At 42.7% G+C, this 19,332-nt stretch overlaps 2 protein-coding genes across 2 annotated transcripts in view; one reads left to right on the top strand and one right to left on the bottom strand.

Moving 5' to 3' along the window:
- Positions 1 to 19,332, top strand: part of VWCE (von Willebrand factor C and EGF domains) — a 448,320-nt gene that overhangs the window by 412,574 nt on the left and 16,414 nt on the right. The gene's annotated exons all lie outside the window — the stretch shown is intronic.
- Positions 2,050 to 16,213, bottom strand: LOC137537839 (uncharacterized). Its single transcript, XM_068259792.1, is given in 4 exon segments — positions 2,050 to 8,231; positions 8,345 to 9,179; positions 11,296 to 12,428; positions 12,430 to 16,213. Coding segments are annotated over 4 exon segments (8,247 nt in total). The 5' UTR covers positions 15,340 to 16,213; the 3' UTR covers positions 2,050 to 4,862.

The following is a 19,332-nucleotide window of genomic DNA, read 5'->3' as shown; positions in this document are numbered from 1 at the left end:
TGTGAGGTGGAAACCTGGGATGGGTGCAGCAGCATGGGGTGGAAAGATCAGGAGCTCAGTTTTGTCTAGGTTAAGCTTTAGGAACCTAGCTGACATCCAGGAGGAAATTGCTGAGAGACACGAGGAGACCTTGTTTATGGTGGTGGCTGAGAGATCGGGGGTATGGAGGTAAATCTGAGTGTCATCTGCATAAAGGTGGTAATTGAAGCCCAGGGAGGAGATAAGCTTGCCAATTGAGGAAGTGTATATGGAGAAAAGAAGGGGGCCTAGAACAGAGCCCTGGGGGACTCCAACTGAAAGGGGGGCAGGAGTTGAGGAGGAGCCATTGAAGGAAGTGGTGAAGGAGCGATTGGATAGGTAGGAGGAGATCCAGGCCAAGGCAAGCCCATGGATGCCTATGGACTGTAGTGATTGGAGGAGGAGGGAGTGGTCAACAGTGTCAAATGCTGCAGAGAGGTCAAGGAGGAGCAGGATGGAATAACTGCCTTTGGCCTTGGCAAGGGTAAGGTCGTTGACCACCTTGGCGAGGGCTGTTTCAGTTGAGTGCGCAGGTCGGAATCCAGACTGTAGGGGGTCAAGTAGGGTATTAGTGTTGATGTATTGGGTAATGCGCTGGTGGACTAGGCGTTCGAGGAGTTTAGAAGCATAGGGAAGGAGGGAGATTGGGCGGTAGTTTGAGGGTAGGGATGGGTAGAGTGAGGGTTTTTTCAGCAGGGGAAGTACAGTGGCCTGTTTGAATGCTTTGGGGAAGATGCCTGTGGAAAGGGAGTGATTGAACAAGGAGGTGAGGACTGGGGCCAGGTCAGGGAAGTGGGGACGAAGAGTATTCGCGGGTACCGGATCACAGGGAGAGGATGTGGGGGGGGGGGGGGGGGGAAGCCACTAGCAGCAGGCTGACTTCATCAATGGTGGCAGGAGCAAAAGAGGCGAGGGGTGGATGAGACAAGGGAGCCGCTGGGAGGGAAGGCAAGGGGACAACCTGAGACGCATTGGTAAGGGAGGGATGGAGGAGGGAAATTTCATTGCGTATTGTTGCAATTTTAGTGGTGAAGTGGTTGGCAAGGTCATTGGCTGAGAGGGAGGAGCTGGGAGGGGGAGGAGTGGGGTTGAGGAGGGAATTGAAGGTAGCAAAAAGCTGTCGAGGGTTGGAAGCTTGGGTTACAATCAGTGCTGCAAAGTACCTTTGTTTAGCCTCAGAGAGGGCAGCGTGGAAGAGTAACAGTTTGGCCTTGTAATCTAGGAAGTCAGCATTGAGATGTGATTTCCTCCATTTCCGTTCGGCTGCTCGAGTTTCTTTTCTGAGGTTACGTGTGTGGGTGTTGTGCCAGGGTTGGGGGGCTTGATAGTGCGGAAGATTGAGGGGGCAGCTTGATCTAAAGCAGATGAGAGGGCAAGGTTATATTGTGCAGCCGCTTCATTGGGGCATGTTAGGGTGGGTAGGTGGGAGGAGAGGGAGAGAAGGGGACTTGCTAGGACATTTGGGCTGAGATTCAAAGAATATTCGCATTCGCCTCCTCAGGCGAATACTTGGTGGATTCGATTTGCCCCTATACATCATCATTGAGCTAAACTTTGACCTTTTACCTCACAGTCAGCAGACACATGTCAGCCAATCAGCTAGCACCCCCTCCTGGACCGCCACCCCACCTATCAGAAAGCCAGCACAAAAGCCATTTTGCAGTCTGTGTTTGGCTTTTGTGCTAGGCAGATGAGGGACAGTGTGTTGTGACAAGGCGAGAGTTAGGTAGGCCTGTGTTCTGTGTCCTCAGTGCAGATTCTTGCTGCTACCACATTGTCCTGTGAGCTAAGCCCTTCTTAGGGCTTGTACATTGTTTTTCTTGCTATTGTATTGCTCTTCTGTGGCCAGTGCACAAGTTAGCTGTTGGAGACAGGTCTGCTGGTCCTAGTAGTGCACTGACCATAAACCACCACCACACCATTACTGGCATCTAGTATCCACTGGCTCCTGTATAAATCCTCAGTGCTGTAGTAAACTGTATTCTGATAGTACTGTAACCGACCAATCGATTACTATCACAAGGAGAGAGTTCCCTTATTACTCTTAAAGCGGAAGGACAGCGACTGACCAGGAGGATAAATTGGTGAAAAATAACAATTGATTTTATTTGGCAAACAAAGAAATAATGTCCACTAACATGCAGAACAAGAATACAAACCCCCAATTGAAATCCTCAATATCAAGACCACCCTTGAAATACACTAAATTAATGAGGTAAAATAAGCAACAAATTCAGAGTTAACACTTCTTGCTTGAAGATCTAGCACCTGAAAAGAAAAAGGTTACTTCCAGAAATATCATTAGAGGCTACTGCACTTGGACCTTGCTTGAAGTTCCTGCACCTGTAGGAAAAACAAAGAACAAAACACAGCAAATACACATTTCACAAATCTTCATCAGACCTTTTTCTTCATCTCACTCTGAATACGTCTATAGCGATACAGTTTTCTCTTTCCTATCTAAAAATATGTATGCATACATGTATGTGAACAAATACACCTGAGAGAAACCAAATAGGAAATGGACTAATGCTTCTGGTTGGGTAGATAAGTAGTGACTGACTCGAAGTAGTCCTTACTGTATGGTAATGACCATAACAGTCTTCAGTTCCTTGCAAAAGTCTTATCTAACCATACAGTGGCTATGAATTCATATTCACACTTAAACCTGTATATGATCATGGAGTAGGGGTACCCCTTTAAAAGAACTGATGATAAGTTGCTGATAAAAGATCTTTTCCTGAAGCAGATGATAGCTTATAATAACCTTACTTTACTTTACATGCAGCACACTCCAAGATGCCAGTTCAATAATTCTGAAGTAAGTTTCTTCCCTTTATTGTTATCAAAGTTTTTCTTTTTCCTGTATGTCACATATGTAAGTATCAATTCTCTCCTTTTATTACTTCTCACTGCAGGTTGGTTTAAGCTCTAAATGCAATCACTTCACTTGCAGAACACACAGAACACAGCAACAGATCTGTTCACGGGTAAGTTCCTATTTTTCTCCCATGAATTGATAAATTTCTTTACTAATGTGTTATTCTCTTTTCTCCACACAGAGAGATTAACACTCCAAAAATATCGTCAGGTAAGTGTCTTTTCCACTCATATCAGGCAGAGCCACACTGGGGATTATTCTTGAGGCATATGCACAGTCAATGTACAGAGCAAATGCATTCAAACACAGGCTGACTGGCTTTACTGTGGAGAGACAGATTAATAATCAGTACCAGTGAGTGCACACACAGATTCTCTCACTGATCAGCTCTGTGGTGACAGGTAGGGAAGCACAGTCATTGATTCACATTATACAGTACTCTGGTGTTGCTATGACAACATTTCTTCTCCTCACACACACTGTATATATATTATCTAACTGTAGAGAATCAGACGAAGAATATTTAGCTGATTTGATTTGACAGTCTGATTTTTGTGTCATTACTATTAGGAAAACTCCTGTCATTTTCTTTCTGTGTTTCTGTGTGGTGAAATTTCACTTATCTGTCAATTTTTCCTGAAGTGGTCTCCTTGGCCTTGCTGAGCTATCCCTCACTCCTCTGTGGATGAGGTGTCTCCCTGTTTTAACTCAGGGAGCTGTCTCTCATGGTCCCCTTTCTGTGTGTCATCAGTGAGCTAAATTCCTCTGACACTGAATGCCATTTCTCTCTCTGTCAGCTCAGTTTCTCCCCCTCTGGTCTCTGTCATCTCTCCTCACGCTGCCTGTGTCACCTTCTGAGGTAAAAATCAGAGAGGGCTTGCCTCTTCAGCTGGAGGGGCGTTCCCAACCTGTGTAACTGACACCCGCCCCCTGACTGAGAGCAGAACAACCATCTTGAGTGCTGGCTGCTTGCTCTGTGTAAATACAGCCTGTGCCAGCACTAATTCTCATAGCTGATGCTGGCCAGAAATAAAAATACATGTTTTTTTTTTTTTTTTTTTTTAATTAAAGAAGCTGCACTATTTGTAGCAGGGCTACATTTTTCCCCTTTTTTTTTAAATTGTAGTCCCTTACAATTCTCTAAGAAATCACTTCGCATAACACAATACATCGCTCAAATACAGTAAGGAAGACTTTATCTCCTCTGTTGCCATATAAATTCTTCTTGCAGATAGCGTTTAGGAGGAAGTCCAATATTCTCTCTGGACGATCTCCTTAAGGAACCCTCAGGTTCTAACTCAGGAGAACCCTCAACCTGCTGGTCAGCATCACTCCCCCTCTCACTCTCTACTGAGCTTCCAGAACTCTCCTCCCTGAGACCCGAAACATCTTGCCACTCATCAACAGGATGAGCCAAATTTTGGTCTCTATTTCTCTGAGCCTGGGGTGTAAGACCACTGGAGAGCTCCACTGGGACCCAACAAGGGACCATTTCTTCCAGTTCCATTTCACAATTCTTAGATTTTCCAAAAGGCTTAAGTTCTGACATCAATTTTAACAGAGCCCCATTCACTCTTTTAATGGGGCCCGTGCCATCCATCTTCTGAACATCATACACTGGAATGTCTGTTGAAGGCTGATTTACTATTTTCCACAAATCAGCACCCCATCTTGATGTCAACTTTCCTTTCTCATGTGTTCCTTTGTTTCGGAGTAAGACAATGTCTCCGACCTGAAAATTCCACCTCCTTTCAAAAGTTTCAGATTCTTTTTCATTACTACGCCGTACCAAGTCATACATCTCTTGTACTCTATTTTTGTGGTTCTCAACCCATTCTTGCATAGTCCTTGAAGTTTGATCCCCCTCTAACCTTCCACACAAAACATCCAGAGGTCCTCCATCTTCCCTTCCAAAGAACAAATGGAAAGGAGCATAACCAGTAGCGTCATGCACAGTGTGATTTTAGGCCCAGACTAACTCTTTAATGTATACCGGCCAACGTTGTTTCTTTTCTTGTTCCAGGGACCGTATCTTCTGTATCAGGGTGCGGTTGAAACGTTCACAGACTCCATTCCCTTGAGGATGATACGGTGTAGTATGCGATTTTTTTATGTTATAGAGCTGACATAACTCCTGCATCAAACGACTTTCAAAACACGGACCCTGGTCTGAATGGATCCACTGAGGACAGCCATAAGTTTGTATAAAGTCATTCCAGAGGTGCTTGGCAGCTGTTACTGCTGTTTGGTCTCTAGTTGGTACGGCTACAGCAAATTTTGTGAAATGGTCAATCATGACCAACACGCTACTTCGTCCGTCTTGAGCAGTATCCAGAGACAAAAAATCAACTGCCACCACTTCCAACGGTGCGCTGGTCCTCCATTTTACCAAAGGGAGTTTTGGCTCAGTGCCTTGATTGGTGTTGCATGTCAGACATTCTCTGCATACTTTCTTAATTACCCCTTCCATCTGTAGACAGTAAAATCTCTTTCGGAAACACCAGGCTATTTTCTCAGGCCCTGGGTGCCCTAATTTTTCATGCAGAGTAGTGATAACTTTGCTTGCTACATCCCGAGTCAACACTATCTGACTTCGCACATTCTGCCAATTTTTCAACCGCACCTTTCTGACCAGCAAATTGTTCTCCACTCTTAAGCGATCCCACTGCCTAAGCAGTTTTTGGCCCTCCACCGTCCAATTGACTCTTTGTATTCTCTTTGGCCATACTTGTGCTCTGACCTTTTCTTTCAATGGTTTGAGAATATGATCTTCTTCCTGCAATTTTTGCCACTCTGCTGAGGAGGACTCAATAACTTCCATCATGTTTACCATCAACTCATCCTCATTTTCTTTCGACATGTGACTAGCTTTTTCCTTAATCCCAAACAGGGGTACTTCAACTTCTTCCAGATCTTCATCTCTCTCCCTTCCAGCAGGTTCATATGGGAATCTCGATAATGCATCTGCACAGCCGTTGATTCTTCCTGGTCTGTACTTAATAGTAAATTGGAACTTGGCTAATCTGGCTACCCACCGTTGTTCCATCGCTCCTAATTTAGCTGTTTGAAGGTATGCTACGGGGTTATTGTCGGTGTAAATGGTAAATTTTACTCCATTCAAGTACTCACTGAATTTCTCCGTGACGGCCCATACCACTGCCAACAATTCTAGCCGGAAAGAACTGTAATTTGCTGGATTTTTCTCAGTCTCTCTGAGAATACGACTCGCAAAAGCTATTACTCGTTCTTTTCCTCCTTTTTCCTGAGTCAGTACTGCACCTAAGCCCTGATTACTAGCATCAGTATACAAACGAAAAGGAAGGTGGAAATCCGCGAAGGCCAGTATCAGAGAAGATTCGATTTCGGCTTTTAATTCATCAAAAGCTTTTTGCTGTTCAGTGTTCCAGCAGACAGTATCATTTTTTTTTCTCAGTTGAGCCCCTTTTAGAATAAAATGCAAAGGACGAGCCTTCTGTGCAAAATGCGGTATAAATCTTCGATAGTAACTTGCTATCCCTAAAAATGCTCGTACCTCTCGGATAGTAGTAGGAACTGGCCATTCCTTAATCAATTTCACTTTTTCTGGGTTTGGCTTGACACCTTCTTTGGAAATAACATGCCCCAAGAAATTAACCTCCGGCTTGAATAGATGACACTTACTAGGCTTCAACTTCAGTCCATATGACCTGAGCTTCTGGAATACCACATCCAGGTGCTGAATATGTTGATGAAAATCAGTGGAATATACGATGATGTCATCCAAATAGATCAGCACATGTTCAAAATTAAACTCGCCCAAACAGCTCTCCATCAGTCTTTGGAATGTAGCTGGGGCGTTCGTCAATCCAAACGGCATTCTCTTGAATTGATATAGTCCCATGGGTGTAGTAAAAGCGGTCTTTTCCTGATCTTTTTTGTCAACTAAAATTTGCCAGTAACCACTACAAAGATCTAGAGTAGAGAACACTTTAGCTTTCCCCAAAGCCAGTAATGAGTCCTCTATCCTCGGAAGGGGATAGGCATCCTTAATAGTCACTGAATTTAACTTTCTGTAATCTACACAAAACCTCAGACTACCATCCTTTTTCTTCACTAACACAATGGGAGCTGCCCAGGGACTACTGCTAGGTTCTATTACATTAGCCGCCAACATCTGTTCTAACATCTGCTTAACTTCTTGGAACAAATTAGGAGGGATATATCTATATCTTTCTCTGATGGGGCCAGCTGTATCTGTTCTAATCTCATGACGAATCTTATCAGAGCATCCAAGATCACTTTCATCAATAGAAAAAACTTCTTTATTTCTCTCAAACAACTGATTCAATGCAGACTTCTCATTATCATTCAGTTGTTCAACATCCAATACTACTGTTTGGGAAATTTTCTCTCCATTCCATTCTTGCGCTTTAGTATCAGAGTCTGTTGACATTATCCGACATGAGCAAAGATTTTTTCCTTTCTCTTCCACTTGCACTTCCTTACCACCTACACTTTCCACCGGAAACACATCGGCCAACCAAGCACCCGAAGGTATATGTACAGTGTCTTTTCCCCAATTTGACATTCGGATAGGAACTTGCCCATTTTTCACCGTGGCTACTGTCTTTGCTACAGTAATATCTAATCTCGGATTCACTGGTTCTACCATCACCGTCAGACCTGCAATTTGACAGTTGGAACCCACAGCCACCTGCATGACTACCTCAGACCTAGGGGGAACAGACAAACCCTTCTCACAGGGTGCTCTTATCACTCCAATCCTCCCCTTACAACGCTTGGCATTTCGAATAGCACTACATGTTTTTATCAAATTTTGAAACACTCGTCTCTCTTCTTGTTGCCGGGAAACCTTTTGCCAATACCGATGTCCATATTGCGAAAATAATCGTCCATCCAGATCCTGCAGAATATTCATTCCAACAATTATTGGGGTTTCTGAGGATGGCTGTCCCTTTACCACCATTATACCCCTTTTTCCCAACTGTTCCTCACCAATTTCCACATCCATCCAAATAATTCCTTTGACTGGGATGGGCAAATTATTGGCTGCTGCCAGCTCAATCCAAGACATCTCCAAATCCTGAATTTTTCCAGGAAAATTCCTTGCAAAATACGCCTCTGAAATGGTAGTCACTTGGGATCCTGTGTCTAACAAGCCATTAACCTCTTTCCCTTCTAACTTAATTTTAATCAAAGGACAATTTCCTACTACTGGCCCTGTCTCCTGCTGCACATAGGTCTGAGTAGCCATTCCCAACGTCCGACCTTCAACCCTAGGAGGCTCTAGTTTAAATTCTGATTGCTTCCATTGCGAGCATATCGTTGAGGTCTAGGACAATTACGTGCAAAATGTCCCTCTCTTCGGCAGTTCCAGCAGGTGAATGGTTGGTCATTTCTATTCTGAGTAGATTCCCTGGGCCCATGGTATTCTTCTCGTCTGACTTCTTGGTGTAATCTTAACTTAGCAATATCTTCTTGCATCTGCTTCAAAATGTGACCTAACTCGATGGCCTCTTCCCCCTTTTTACTGGCAGAGGTATGGGCGGTATGTCTATTCTCACTTTCCTTTTCCTTTGCATCAGAATTTAGTTGTCGCATAGCCAATTGAGTAATTTCCTCCTCTTGTTGATATTTAATAGCTAGTCGTTGGATTGATTGAAAGGAAATTGCAGGGTCTAGTTCTAACTTATTCTTTACTGCCCTTCTTACTACATGGCTCCGTAATCCCAGCACAAACTGGTCTTTCAGCCAGGAAGACATCCCGTTGTTCTGGTAAGGATCCTCCGCATCTTCCTTTTTTTGTATAGCTCTCATCAGTTCTTGTAGGGCATTAGCAAACTGAGGTATGCTCTCCTGCTCCCGCTGGGTTCGATCCATGAACCTCTTCCGCACTACGTGTAGGTCAGAGGGGTCCCCATATATTTCTTCAAGTATCTCCAAAATGTCTTCTAAACTCACAGGAAGATCCCGACTGGCATTAATTATTGTTTTCCGTGCATCACCCTCAGAAGCTAAAATGGCTACTTCCCGATGCATATCAACTGGAACTTTATATGCTTTGATAGCACTTTGAATACGCTCTGCCCAATCTCTCAGAGGCATATTATTGCCAGTAAATTTAGGTAAGTAGGTAGCTAACATACCAATAGGAGTCATAGTCATAGACATGGTAAAATCCACATTCTCCCTTGATAGAGCTCTCTCAGCGGATCCCTCACTCATAGCTGGTACGTCTGACCCCAGGTTCTCTCCTGGTCTATTGATGTCAGAGTCCATCCTGCCGACTGCGCCAAAATGTAACCGACCAATCGATTACTATCACAAGGAGAGAGTTCCCTTATTACTCTTAAAGCGGAAGGACAGCGACTGACCAGGAGGATAAATTGGTGAAAAATAACAATTGATTTTATTTGGCAAACAAAGAAATAATGTCCACTAACATGCAGAACAAGAATACAAACCCCCAATTGAAATCCTCAATATCAAGACCACCCTTGAAATACACTAAATTAATGAGGTAAAATAAGCAACAAATTCAGAGTTAACACTTCTTGCTTGAAGATCTAGCACCTGAAAAGAAAAAGGTTACTTCCAGAAATATCATTAGAGGCTACTGCACTTGGACCTTGCTTGAAGTTCCTGCACCTGTAGGAAAAACAAAGAACAAAACACAGCAAATACACATTTCACAAATCTTCATCAGACCTTTTTCTTCATCTCACTCTGAATACGTCTATAGCGATACAGTTTTCTCTTTCCTATCTAAAAATATGTATGCATACATGTATGTGAACAAATACACCTGAGAGAAACCAAATAGGAAATGGACTAATGCTTCTGGTTGGGTAGATAAGTAGTGACTGACTCGAAGTAGTCCTTACTGTATGGTAATGACCATAACAGTCTTCAGTTCCTTGCAAAAGTCTTATCTAACCATACAGTGGCTATGAATTCATATTCACACTTAAACCTGTATATGATCATGGAGTAGGGGTACCCCTTTAAAAGAACTGATGATAAGTTGCTGATAAAAGATCTTTTCCTGAAGCAGATGATAGCTTATAATAACCTTACTTTACTTTACATGCAGCACACTCCAAGATGCCAGTTCAATAATTCTGAAGTAAGTTTCTTCCCTTTATTGTTATCAAAGTTTTTCTTTTTCCTGTATGTCACATATGTAAGTATCAATTCTCTCCTTTTATTACTTCTCACTGCAGGTTGGTTTAAGCTCTAAATGCAATCACTTCACTTGCAGAACACACAGAACACAGCAACAGATCTGTTCACGGGTAAGTTCCTATTTTTCTCCCATGAATTGATAAATTTCTTTACTAATGTGTTATTCTCTTTTCTCCACACAGAGAGATTAACACTCCAAAAATATTGTCAGGTAAGTGTCTTTTCCACTCATATCAGGCAGAGCCACACTGGGGATTATTCTTGAGGCATATGCACAGTCAATGTACAGAGCAAATGCATTCAAACACAGGCTGACTGGCTTTACTGTGGAGAGACAGATTAATAATCAGTACCAGTGAGTGCACACACAGATTCTCTCACTGATCAGCTCTGTGGTGACAGGTAGGGAAGCACAGTCATTGATTCACATTATACAGTACTCTGGTGTTGCTATGACAACATTTCTTCTCCTCACACACACTGTATATATATTATCTAACTGTAGAGAATCAGACGAAGAATATTTAGCTGATTTGATTTGACAGTCTGATTTTTGTGTCATTACTATTAGGAAAACTCCTGTCATTTTCTTTCTGTGTTTCTGTGTGGTGAAATTTCACTTATCTGTCAATTTTTCCTGAAGTGGTCTCCTTGGCCTTGCTGAGCTATCCCTCACTCCTCTGTGGATGAGGTGTCTCCCTGTTTTAACTCAGGGAGCTGTCTCTCATGGTCCCCTTTCTGTGTGTCATCAGTGAGCTAAATTCCTCTGCTACTGAATGCCATTTCTCTCTCTGTCAGCTCAGTTTCTCCCCCTCTGGTCTCTGTCATCTCTCCTCACGCTGCCTGTGTCACCTTCTGAGGTAAAAATCAGAGAGGGCTTGCCTCTTCAGCTGGAGGGGCGTTCCCAACCTGTGTAACTGACACCCGCCCCCTGACTGAGAGCAGAACAACCATCTTGAGTGCTGGCTGCTTGCTCTGTGTAAATACAGCTTGTGCCAGCACTAATTCTCATAGCTGATGCTGGCCAGAAATAAAAATACATGTTTTTTTTTGTTTTTTTTTTTAATTAAAGAAGCTGCACTATTTGTAGCAGGGCTACATTTTTCCCCTTTTTTTTAAATTGTAGTCCCTTACAATTCTCTAAGAAATCACTTCGCATAACACAATACATCGCTCAAATACAGTAAGGAAGACTTTATCTCCTCTGTTGCCATATAAATTCTTCTTGCAGATAGCGTTTAGGAGGAAGTCCAATATTCTCTCTGGACGATCTCCTTAAGGAACCCTCAGGTTCTAACTCAGGAGAACCCTCAACCTGCTGGTCAGCATCACTCCCCCTCTCACTCTCTACTGAGCTTCCAGAACTCTCCTCCCTGAGACCCGAAACATCTTGCCACTCATCAACAGGATGAGCCAAATTTTGGTCTCTATTTCTCTGAGCCTGGGGTGTAAGACCACTGGAGAGCTCCACTGGGACCCAACAAGGGACCATTTCTTCCAGTTCCATTTCACAATTCTTAGATTTTCCAAAAGGCTTAGGTTCTGACATCAATTTTAACAGAGCCCCATTCACTCTTTTAATGGGGCCCGTGCCATCCATCTTCTGAACATCATACACTGGAATGTCTGTTGAAGGCTGATTTACTATTTTCCACAAATCAGCACCCCATCTTGATGTCAACTTTCCTTTCTCATGTGTTCCTTTGTTTCGGAGTAAGACAATGTCTCCGACCTGAAAATTCCACCTCCTTTCAAAAGTTTCAGATTCTTTTTCATTACTACGCCGTACCAAGTCATACATCTCTTGTACTCTATTTTTGTGGTTCTCAACCCATTCTTGCATAGTCCTTGAAGTTTGATCCCCCTCTAACCTTCCACACAAAACATCCAGAGGTCCTCCATCTTCCCTTCCAAAGAACAAATGGAAAGGAGCATAACCAGTAGCGTCATGCACAGTGTGATTTTAGGCCCAGACTAACTCTTTAATGTATACCGGCCAACGTTGTTTCTTTTCTTGTTCCAGGGACCGTATCTTCTGTATCAGGGTGCGGTTGAAACGTTCACAGACTCCATTCCCTTGAGGATGATACGGTGTAGTATGCGATTTTTTTATGTTATAGAGCTGACATAACTCCTGCATCAAACGACTTTCAAAACACGGACCCTGGTCTGAATGGATCCGCTGAGGACAGCCATAAGTTTGTATAAAGTCATTCCAGAGGTGCTTGGCAGCTGTTACTGCTGTTTGGTCTCTAGTTGGTACGGCTACAGCAAATTTTGTGAAATGGTCAATCATGACCAACACGCTACTTCGTCCGTCTTGAGCAGTATCCAGAGACAAAAAAATCAACTGCCACCACTTCCAACGGTGCGCTGGTCCTCCATTTTACCAAAGGGAGTTTTGGCTCAGTGCCTTGATTGGTGTTGCATGTCAGACATTCTCTGCATACTTTCTTAATTACCCCTTCCATCTGTAGACAGTAAAATCTCTTTCGGAAACACCAGGCTATTTTCTCAGGCCCTGGGTGCCCTAATTTTTCATGCAGAGTAGTGATAACTTTGCTTGCTACATCCCGAGTCAACACTATCTGACTTCGCACATTCTGCCAATTTTTCAACCGCACCTTTCTGACCAGCAAATTGTTCTCCACTCTTAAGCGATCCCACTGCCTAAGCAGTTTTTGGCCCTCCACCGTCCAATTGACTCTTTGTATTCTCTTTGGCCATACTTGTGCTCTGACCTTTTCTTTCAATGGTTTGAGAATATGATCTTCTTCCTGCAATTTTTGCCACTCTGCTGAGGAGGACTCAATAACTTCCATCATGTTTACCATCAACTCATCCTCATTTTCTTTCGACATGTGACTAGCTTTTTCCTTAATCCCAAACAGGGGTACTTCAACTTCTTCCAGATCTTCATCTCTCTCCCTTCCAGCAGGTTCATATGGGAATCTCGATAATGCATCTGCACAGCCGTTGATTCTTCCTGGTCTGTACTTAATAGTAAATTGGAACTTGGCTAATCTGGCTACCCACCGTTGTTCCATCGCTCCTAATTTAGCTGTTTGAAGGTATGCTACGGGGTTATTGTCGGTGTAAATGGTAAATTTTACTCCATTCAAGTACTCACTGAATTTCTCCGTGACGGCCCATACCACTGCCAACAATTCTAGCCGGAAAGAACTGTAATTTGCTGGATTTTTCTCAGTCTCTCTGAGAATACGACTCGCAAAAGCTATTACTCGTTCTTTTCCTCCTTTTTCCTGAGTCAGTACTGCACCTAAGCCCTGATTACTAGCATCAGTATACAAACGAAAAGGAAGGTGGAAATCCGCGAAGGCCAGTATCAGAGAAGATTCGATTTCGGCTTTTAATTCATCAAAAGCTTTTTGCTGTTCAGTGTTCCAGCAGACAGTATCATTTTTTTTTCTCAGTTGAGCCCCTTTTAGAATAAAATGCAAAGGACGAGCCTTCTGTGCAAAATGCGGTATAAATCTTCGATAGTAACTTGCTATCCCTAAAAATGCTCGTACCTCTCGGATAGTAGTAGGAACTGGCCATTCCTTAATCAATTTCACTTTTTCTGGGTTTGGCTTGACACCTTCTTTGGAAATAACATGCCCCAAGAAATTAACCTCCGGCTTGAATAGATGACACTTACTAGGCTTCAACTTCAGTCCATATGACCTGAGCTTCTGGAATACCACATCCAGGTGCTGAATATGTTGATGAAAATCAGTGGAATATACGATGATGTCATCCAAATAGATCAGCACATGTTCAAAATTAAACTCGCCCAAACAGCTCTCCATCAGTCTTTGGAATGTAGCTGGGGCGTTCGTCAATCCAAACGGCATTCTCTTGAATTGATATAGTCCCATGGGTGTAGTAAAAGCGGTCTTTTCCTGATCTTTTTTGTCAACTAAAATTTGCCAGTAACCACTACAAAGATCTAGAGTAGAGAACACTTTAGCTTTCCCCAAAGCCAGTAATGAGTCCTCTATCCTCGGAAGGGGATAGGCATCCTTAATAGTCACTGAATTTAACTTTCTGTAATCTACACAAAACCTCAGACTACCATCCTTTTTCTTCACTAACACAATGGGAGCTGCCCAGGGACTACTGCTAGGTTCTATTACATTAGCCGCCAACATCTGTTCTAACATCTGCTTAACTTCTTGGAACAAATTAGGAGGGATATATCTATATCTTTCTCTGATGGGGCCAGCTGTATCTGTTCTAATCTCATGACGAATCTTATCAGAGCATCCAAGATCACTTTCATCAATAGAAAAAACTTCTTTATTTCTCTCAAACAACTGATTCAATGCAGACTTCTCATTATCATTCAGTTGTTCAACATCCAATACTACTGTTTGGGAAATTTTCTCTCCATTCCATTCTTGCGCTTTAGTATCAGAGTCTGTTGACATTATCCGACATGAGCAAAGATTTTTTCCTTTCTCTTCCACTTGCACTTCCTTACCACCTACACTTTCCACCGGAAACACATCGGCCAACCAAGCACCCGAAGGTATATGTACAGTGTCTTTTCCCCAATTTGACATTCGGATAGGAACTTGCCCATTTTTCACCGTGGCTACTGTCTTTGCTACAGTAATATCTAATCTCGGATTCACTGGTTCTACCATCACCGTCAGACCTGCAATTTGACAGTTGGAACCCACAGCCACCTGCATGACTACCTCAGACCTAGGGGGAACAGACAAACCCTTCTCACAGGGTGCTCTTATCACTCCAATCCTCCCCTTACAACGCTTGGCATTTCGAATAGCACTACATGTTTTTATCAAATTTTGAAACACTCGTCTCTCTTCTTGTTGCCGGGAAACCTTTTGCCAATACCGATGTCCATATTGCGAAAATAATCGTCCATCCAGATCCTGCAGAATATTCATTCCAACAATTATTGGGGTTTCTGAGGATGGCTGTCCCTTTACCACCATTATACCCCTTTTTCCCAACTGTTCCTCACCAATTTCCACATCCATCCAAATAATTCCTTTGACTGGGATGGGCAAATTATTGGCTGCTGCCAGCTCAATCCAAGACATCTCCAAATCCTGAATTTTTCCAGGAAAATTCCTTGCAAAATACGCCTCTGAAATGGTAGTCACTTGGGATCCTGTGTCTAACAAGCCATTAACCTCTTTCCCTTCTAACTTAATTTTAATCAAAGGACAATTTCCTACTACTGGCCCTGTCTCCTGCTGCACATAGGTCTGAGTAGCCATTCCCAACGTCCGACCTTCAACCCTAGGAGGCTCTAGTTTAAATTCTGATTGCTTCCATTGCGAGCATATCGTTGAGGTCTAGGACAATTACGTGCAAAATGTCCCTCTCTTCGGCAGTTCCAGCAGGTGAATGGTTGGTCATTTCTATTCTGAGTAGATTCCCTGGGCCCATGGTATTCTTCTCGTCTGACTTCTTGGTGTAATCTTAACTTAGCAATATCTTCTTGCATCTGCTTCAAAATGTGACCTAACTCGATGGCCTCTTCCCCCTTTTTACTGGCAGAGGTATGGGCGGTATGTCTATTCTCACTTTCCTTTTCCTTTGCATCAGAATTTAGTTGTCGCATAGCCAATTGAGTAATTTCCTCCTCTTGTTGATATTTAATAGCTAGTCGTTGGATTGATTGAAAGGAAATTGCAGGGTCTAGTTCTAACTTATTCTTTACTGCCCTTCTTACTACATGGCTCCGTAATCCCAGCACAAACTGGTCTTTCAGCCAGGAAGACATCCCGTTGTTCTGGTAAGGATCCTCCGCATCTTCCTTTTTTTGTATAGCTCTCATCAGTTCTTGTAGGGCATTAGCAAACTGAGGTATGCTCTCCTGCTCCCGCTGGGTTCGATCCATGAACCTCTTCCGCACTACGTGTAGGTCAGAGGGGTCCCCATATATTTCTTCAAGTATCTCCAAAATGTCTTCTAAACTCACAGGAAGATCCCGACTGGCATTAATTATTGTTTTCCGTGCATCACCCTCAGAAGCTAAAATGGCTACTTCCCGATGCATATCAACTGGAACTTTATATGCTTTGATAGCACTTTGAATACGCTCTGCCCAATCTCTCAGAGGCATATTATTGCCAGTAAATTTAGGTAAGTAGGTAGCTAACATACCAATAGGAGTCATAGTCATAGACATGGTAAAATCCACATTCTCCCTTGATAGAGCTCTCTCAGCGGATCCCTCACCCATAGCTGGTACGTCTGACCCCAGGTTCTCTCCTGGTCTATTGATGTCAGAGTCCATCCTGCCGACTGCGCCAAAATGTAACCGACCAATCGATTACTATCACAAGGAGAGAGTTCCCTTATTACTCTTAAAGCGGAAGGACAGCGACTGACCAGGAGGATAAATTGGTGAAAAATAACAATTGATTTTATTTGGCAAACAAAGAAATAATGTCCACTAACATGCAGAACAAGAATACAAACCCCCAATTGAAATCCTCAATATCAAGACCACCCTTGAAATACACTAAATTAATGAGGTAAAATAAGCAACAAATTCAGAGTTAACACTTCTTGCTTGAAGATCTAGCACCTGAAAAGAAAAAGGTTACTTCCAGAAATATCATTAGAGGCTACTGCACTTGGACCTTGCTTGAAGTTCCTGCACCTGTAGGAAAAACAAAGAACAAAACACAGCAAATACACATTTCACAAATCTTCATCAGACCTTTTTCTTCATCTCACTCTGAATACGTCTATAGCGACACAGTTTTCTCTTTCCTATCTAAAAATATGTATGCATACATGTATGTGAACAAATACACCTGAGAGAAACCAAATAGGAAATGGACTAATGCTTCTGGTTGGGTAGATAAGTAGTGACTGACTCGAAGTAGTCCTTACTGTATGGTAATGACCATAACAGTCTTCAGTTCCTTGCAAAAGTCTTATCTAACCATACAGTGGCTATGAATTCATATTCACACTTAAACCTGTATATGATCATGGAGTAGGGGTACCCCTTTAAAAGAACTGATGATAAGTTGCTGATAAAAGATCTTTTCCTGAAGCAGATGATAGCTTATAATAACCTTACTTTACTTTACATGCAGCACACTCCAAGATGCCAGTTCAATAATTCTGAAGTAAGTTTCTTCCCTTTATTGTTATCAAAGTTTTTCTTTTTCCTGTATGTCACATATGTAAGTATCAATTCTCTCCTTTTATTACTTCTCACTGCAGGTTGGTTTAAGCTCTAAATGCAATCACTTCACTTGCAGAACACACAGAACACAGCAACAGATCTGTTCACGGGTAAGTTCCTATTTTTCTCCCATGAATTGATAAATTTCTTTACTAATGTGTTATTCTCTTTTCTCCACACAGAGAGATTAACACTCCAAAAATATCGTCAGGTAAGTGTCTTTTCCACTCATATCAGGCAGAGCCACACTGGGGATTATTCTTGAGGCATATGCACAGTCAATGTACAGAGCAAATGCATTCAAACACAGGCTGACTGGCTTTACTGTGGAGAGACAGATTAATAATCAGTACCAGTGAGTGCACACACAGATTCTCTCACTGATCAGCTCTGTGGTGACAGGTAGGGAAGCACAGTCATTGATTCACATTATACAGTACTCTGGTGTTGCTATGACAACATTTCTTCTCCTCACACACACTGTATATATATTATCTAACTGTAGAGAATCAGACGAAGAATATTTAGCTGATTTGATTTGACAGTCTGATTTTTGTGTCATTACTATTAGGAAAACTCCTGTCATTTTCTTTCTGTGTTTCTGTGTGGTGAAATTTCACTTATCTGTCAATTTTTCCTGAAGTGGTCTCCTTGGCCTTGCTGAGCTATCCCTCACTCCTCTGTGGATGAGGTGTCTCCCTGTTTTAACTCAGGGAGCTGTCTCTCATGGTCCCCTTTCTGTGTGTCATCAGTGAGCTAAATTCCTCTGCTACTGAATGCCATTTCTCTCTCTGTCAGCTCAGTTTCTCCCCCTCTGGTCTCTGTCATCTCTCCTCACGCTGCCTGTGTCACCTTCTGAGGTAAAAATCAGAGAGGGCTTGCCTCTTCAGCTGGAGGGGCGTTCCCAACCTGTGTAACTGACACCCGCCCCCTGACTGAGAGCAGAACAACCATCTTGAGTGCTGGCTGCTTGCTCTGTGTAAATACAGCCTGTGCCAGCACTAATTCTCATAGCTGATGCTGGCCAGAAATAAAAATACATGTTTTTTTTTGTTTTTTTTTTAAATTAAAGAAGCTGCACTATTTGTAGCAGGGCTACATTTTTCCCCTTTTTTTTTAAATTGTAGTCCCTTACAATTCTCTAAGAAATCACTTCGCATAACACAATACATCGCTCAAATACAGTAAGGAAGACTTTATCTCCTCTGTTGCCATATAAATTCTTCTTGCAGATAGCGTTTAGGAGGAAGTCCAATATTCTCTCTGGACGATCTCCTTAAGGAACCCTCAGGTTCTAACTCAGGAGAACCCTCAACCTGCTGGTCAGCATCACTCCCCCTCTCACTCTCTACTGAGCTTCCAGAACTCTCCTCCCTGAGACCCGAAACATCTTGCCACTCATCAACAGGATGAGCCAAATTTTGGTCTCTATTTCTCTGAGCCTGGGGTGTAAGACCACTGGAGAGCTCCACTGGGACCCAACAAGGGACCATTTCTTCCAGTTCCATTTCACAATTCTTAGATTTTCCAAAAGGCTTAGGTTCTGACATCAATTTTAACAGAGCCCCATTCACTCTTTTAATGGGGCCCGTGCCATCCATCTTCTGAACATCATACACTGGAATGTCTGTTGAAGGCTGATTTACTATTTTCCACAAATCAGCACCCCATCTTGATGTCAACTTTCCTTTCTCATGTGTTCCTTTGTTTCGGAGTAAGACAATGTCTCCGACCTGAAAATTCCACCTCCTTTCAAAAGTTTCAGATTCTTTTTCATTACTACGCCGTACCAAGTCATACATCTCTTGTACTCTATTTTTGTGGTTCTCAACCCATTCTTGCATAGTCCTTGAAGTTTGATCCCCCTCTAACCTTCCACACAAAACATCCAGAGGTCCTCCATCTTCCCTTCCAAAGAACAAATGGAAAGGAGCATAACCAGTAGCGTCATGCACAGTGTGATTTTAGGCCCAGACTAACTCTTTAATGTATACCGGCCAACGTTGTTTCTTTTCTTGTTCCAGGGACCGTATCTTCTGTATCAGGGTGCGGTTGAAACGTT

The sequence above is a fragment of the Hyperolius riggenbachi genome, chromosome 11, assembly GCF_040937935.1.
Source record: "Hyperolius riggenbachi isolate aHypRig1 chromosome 11, aHypRig1.pri, whole genome shotgun sequence".
NCBI lineage: Eukaryota > Metazoa > Chordata > Amphibia > Anura > Hyperoliidae > Hyperolius > Hyperolius riggenbachi.
This window is presented reverse-complemented; position numbering and strand designations above follow the sequence as displayed.